Source organism: Cavia porcellus, unplaced genomic scaffold, assembly GCF_034190915.1.
Source record: "Cavia porcellus strain 051 isolate PalLab524CR breed Dunkin Hartley unplaced genomic scaffold, mCavPor4.1 scaffold_42, whole genome shotgun sequence".
Classification (NCBI taxonomy): domain Eukaryota; kingdom Metazoa; phylum Chordata; class Mammalia; order Rodentia; family Caviidae; genus Cavia; species Cavia porcellus.
Window position 1 is genome coordinate 709521 of NW_026947525.1, and position 5374 is coordinate 714894.

The window sequence follows — 5374 nt, forward strand, 5'->3', positions numbered from 1 at the left end:
ACAGGTCTCAGCAGAGCTGGCAGCAGTAAAGTCAGACAGACCAAGATGTGAAAGGCACGCAACTTTCACAGTCAGCCCAGAGACGGTCTCCCCAAGACCAACCGACTGTGAACAGCCAACATCAAGGTACCCACACCAAAACTCTGTTGAGTCAGGTACAAATGACACTGTAACCCAAAGGATTCATGGGCAAGTTTCAACAGGCCCCGGGACACTCAGCAGCTCTGGGCAGGTCTCAGCAGAGCTGGCAGCAGTAAAGTCAGACAGACCAAGGTGTGAAAGGCACCCAACTTTCACAGTCAGCCCAGAGACGGTCTCCCCAAGACCAACTGACTGTGAACAGCCAACATCAAGGTACCCACCCCAAAACTCTGTTGAGTCAGGTACAAATGACACTGTAACCCAAAGGATTCATGGGCAAGTTTCAACAGGCCCCGGGACACTCAGCAGCTCTGGGCAGGTCTCAGCAGAGCTGGCAGCAGTAAAGTCAGACAGACCAAGGTGTGAAAGGCACCCAACTTTCACAGTCAGCCCAGAGACGGTCTCCCCAAGACCAATCAACTGTGAACAGCCAACATCAAGGTACCCACACCAAAACTCTGTTGACTCAGGTACAAATGACACTGAAACCCAAAAGATTCATGGGCAAGTTTCAACAGCCCCCGGGACACTCAACAGCTCTGGACAGGTCTCAGCAGAGCTGGCAGCAGTAAAGTCAGACAGACCAAGGTGTGAAAGGCACCCAACTTTCACAGTCAGCCCAGAGACGGTCTCCCCAAGACCAACTGACTGTGAACAGCCAACATCAAGGTACCCACCCCAAAACTCTGTTGACTCAGGTACAAATGACACTGAAACCCAAAAGATTCATGGGCAAGTTTCAACAGGCCCCGGGACACTCAGCAGCTCTGGGCAGGTCTCAGCAGAGCTGGCAGCAGTAAAGTCAGACAGACCAAGGTGTGAAAGGCACCCAACTTTCACAGTCAGCCCAGAGACGGTCTCCCCAAGACCAATCAACTGTGAACAGCCAACATCCAGGTACCCACACCAAAACTCTGTTGACTCAAGTACAAATGACACTGAAACCCAAAAGATTCATGGGCAAGTTTCAACAGGCCCCGAGATACTCAGCAGCTCTGGGCAGGTCTCAGCAGAGCTGGCAGCAGTAAAGTCAGACAGACCAAGGTGTGAAAGGCACCCAACTTTCACAGTCAGCCCAGAGACGGTCTCCCCAAGACCAATCAACTGTGAACAGCCAACATCCAGGTACCCACCCCAAAACTCTGTTGACTCAGGTACAAATGACACTGAAACCCAAAGGATTCATGGGCAAGTTTCAACAGGCCCGGAGATACTCAGCACCTCTGGACAGGTCTCAGCAGAGCTGGCAGCAGTCAAGTCAGACAGACCAAGATGTGAAAGGCACGCAACTTTCACAGTCAGCCCAGAGACGGTCTCCCCAAGACCAATCAACTGTGAACAGCCAACATCAAGGTACCCACACCAAAACTCTGTTGACTCAGGTACAAATGACACTGAAACCCAAAAGATTCATGGGCAAGTTTCAACAGGCCCCGAGATACTCAGCAGCTCTGGGCAGGTCTCAGCAGAGCTGGCAGCAGTAAAGTCAGACAGACCAAGATGTGAAAGGCACGCAACTTTCACAGTCAGCCCAGAGACGGTCTCCCCAAGACCAATCAACTGTGAACAGCCAACATCAAGGTACCCACACCAAAACTCTGTTGACTCAGGTACAAATGACACTGAAACCCAAAAGATCCATGGGCAAGTTTCAACAGGCCCCGAGATACTCAGCAGCTCTGGACAGGTCTCAGCAGAGCTGGCAGCAGTAAAGTCAGACAGACCAAGGTGTGAAAGGCACCCAACTTTCACAGTCAGCCCAGAGACGGTCTCCCCAAGACCAATCAACTGTGAACAGCCAACATCAAGGTACCCACCCCAAAACTCTGTTGACTCCGATACAAATGACACTGAAACCCAAAAGATTCATGGGCAAGTTTCAACAGGCCCCGAGATACTCAGCAGCTCTGGACAGGTCTCAGCAGAGCTGGCAGCAGTAAAGTCAGACAGACCAAGGTGTCCAGAAGTAGAGACTGATGTCACAGTGTCCAGCAACCACCAAACACTAAGAAACCTACAATATGACCAGCTGGGCCGAGCCATTATGGAGAATTACTTGGCAGGGAGAGATGCCCAACCCCACACTGAACAGACAATAAAGGCAGTAAGGCCTCCCTCACCCATTAAGCCCTGTATGCCAGTTTTCCTGCATGACCAACCCTTCTCTGACCCATTCTTCCCAAGTACCTCCATGGCCTACACCACCTCCCAACAGGCCCAAATTGTAGGTGGGGATAAGAAGACGACAAGCCTTGAGATTTTGTTTTCTTCTGAGGGCAATGAACTTCTAGACACCTGCTCATTTGGTAATAAACACCTCACAACAAGATGTGTAGATGAAAAGAGAGATCAATGCAATACGTTACCTCTGTTGCAATTAGAAGATCGATACATGCTTTCTGAGCTTAATACAGATTCTGAGCTGCTAATTCATACATCATCTTGTGCACCAAAGTATACTGAGGTGTCTTGTGTATCTGAATGTACTGAAGTGCCTTGCTTACCACAAGATGGAAAGGTGATTTGCATACCAGAAGATCCTAAAGTGCCTTGGGTGCCAAAAACAACTGCCTTGTATGTGTTTAGATCAGAGTTCTTGGGACTGTCTGCAAAAGGATACGGAGGCTCTCCCACCATCATTTCCAGAGGCTCCTCAGGTGTTTTGGGTACAAGAACAGCCTAAGACACCTTCTCCAGAAGATAAATCCATCTGCTGTAGAGCTTCAGGACACTTGAGAAAGGTTCACTGCGCTAACGGCCACACATTTCGATCTAAAAGGTTCAGTAAGCGTGCTAATTGTGCTGTCTGCTCAGACCCCACAGGGGGATTTGGACGCAAGGCATACAAATGTATGCACTGTAAAATTTTAGTTCATAAGAAGTGCCATACACTCGTCAGAGTTCCATGCAAGCACCATACTTTGCATGATGAATGCACAATGCCAATAAACCAGGTTTCCATGGCTTTAGATCCCAAACAGGAAGTAGTCTCACCAAATCCTAAAAGTCATGTGGGTATGCAAGAAATAGATGATGAGAATGAGACAAATACTGGTGAGGAAAATGGCAGGCCTTTGTGCTCTTCTGCTCTTAAAGACCTTGACTTTCTCCGTGTCCTCAGGAGAGGAAGCTACGGTAAAGTTTTACTAGCTCGGCATAAAACAACAGATCACCTCTATGCCATGAAAGTGGTGAGAAAGGACAATGAAAACCTTATTCGTCTCCAGGTAGAGAAGCAAATATTGGAGAAGAGCTTGAACCACCCTTACCTGGTTGGCCTGCATTCCTGCATCGAGACACCAACCAGATTTTTCTTTATCCTGGATTACATCAGTGGAGGAGACCTAACATACAATCTGCAACAGGTCGGAATCTTTCCCGAAGCACATGTGAGATTCTACTCCGGGGAGACCTCCTTAGCTATCAAGTTTCTTCATGAACATGAGATATTACACAGGGATCTGAAGTTGGAGAACTTGTTACTAGATGCGGACGGACACATTAAAATTACCGATTACAACCTATGTAAGGCAGGACTGAAGGCAGGCGAGAAGACCAACACTTTCTGTGGCACACTCAGTTATCTGGCTCCAGAAATCATCAGAGGCAAAAGCTATGGTTTCAGTGTGGACTGGTGGAATCTTGGAACAGTCATGTTCGAAATGATGGTGGGAGAGCCTCCGTATCCTTTTGCAGACAGTCCCAAGAACTCTGATCTAAACACATACAAGGTATTGCAATCTATGTTAGAAAGAGAAGTCCACATTCCACATCACCTGTCTGTCGAAGCCAGAAGCATCCTCAAGGGTCTTCTGAAGAAGGAGCCAGAGGTAAGATTGGGCTGTCACCCTCAGAGAGGATTCATCGATATTAAAGAGCATCCATTCTTTAACAATCTGGACTGGAACATGATGGGAAAAAAGCAAGTGCCTCCTCCCTTTAAGCCAAGTGTTGGTACAGAATTCGGGATAGAAAACTTTGACCCTGAATTTACCAACGAACCTGTCCAGCTCACACCTGATGACAGTTACTTTGTGAACAGCATAGATGAATTTGGGCTTTGAGTACATCAATCCCCTTTTCACATAAGAAGAATGAGTCTGATTGTCACCTTCCAGTTAAGCATCTGTTTGTATATCTAATGCATGACAAAACTTGTTACCAGCTTGCATTCAACTGACACTTTTATAATTGCCTGGAAGATCATTTTGATTTCCTTTTTCTATATGAAGATGCCCTGCTTGATTTTGGTTTTTGGTTGACAAAGTTACTTTTTATGATAAGACTTAACGATGAGGCAATTTCTTTTTACCAAGTTTGTAAACACATTCCATTTGTTGCTTGGAGACATATTCCTGATTTTTTTATTTACTATACTGGAAAATAATATCTCATTATGCTTGTTTTGCTCCCAAACTATATGACCTATATATTTAGGCCCCTGATTTTGTAATATTCAGGGAAATCCAAAAACAATAGTAACAACTTTGAACAACTCTGCAGAAACCACATACATTGTAGCTCTGTCTCCTAGGTCAAACTTTAACCATCTTAAAGTATTACACCATAAATATACTTTCTAATATTTAGTGGACATCAAAACAATAATGCAAAGAAAGTATTTCTCCAAATAAGGCTAAAATCCCAAAGGAGTTCTAATGTGGACTCAGTAGGAAACATTTTAAACAAATGCCTTGTGTGAGTATTTTACATTCTGAATGCCCAGTGGCAAAGAGCAGCTCTTAAAAGCAGGATCAGAAACATATGTCTGACATGTCAGAGTTCTCTGCAAGTTCATGTTGTGTACACTGATTTTTGTTTTTAAGCAAGATCCGAGTACTACCAGAAACACAGATTCCTTGCAAATGAACATGTCAATCCTTAGAAACATTTTCTTTTGATGTTTTCCTTACTTTCAAATTTAGCTATTTGATGGAATGATAAAATATGACTCCAAGCTTGGGAAAAGTTACATTTCTAATGAAATGGGGCATCCAAATAAAGAGAGAAAGATAACTTAGTAAATGCCTACACATTTTAAGTCATCCTAAATTTAAAACTGGATAGCTTGCCTAGAATTAAACATTATCAAGCTTGTGCCATTGTAACTTATTTAGACTATGATGGTTACTTTTCAAGTCCTTTGCACAGAGATGGCACTGAAACAGAGCAATGTTGTATCTGTCAACTCTTGAAATGACAAATTGCTAACTACAAATTGTAGTAAAAGTAA

The 5374-nt window shown here is 44.9% G+C and overlaps 1 protein-coding gene across 1 annotated transcript; it reads left to right on the forward strand.

The window, feature by feature from the left end:
• Positions 1-3080: 3080 nt before the first annotated feature.
• On the forward strand, positions 3081-4205 carry LOC100722196 (protein kinase C iota type-like). Its single transcript, XM_063243941.1, has one exon. The coding sequence runs from the start codon at positions 3081-3083 to the stop codon at positions 4203-4205; it is 1125 nt and encodes a 374-aa protein (XP_063100011.1).
• The last annotated feature ends 1169 nt before the right edge of the window (positions 4206-5374 follow it).

Bases quoted from the DNA above. Each gene is read 5' to 3' on its own strand.
- LOC100722196 (XM_063243941.1), top strand. From the start codon at position 3,081: ATGCCAATAAACCAGGTTTCCATGGCTTTAGATCCCAAACAGGAAGTA.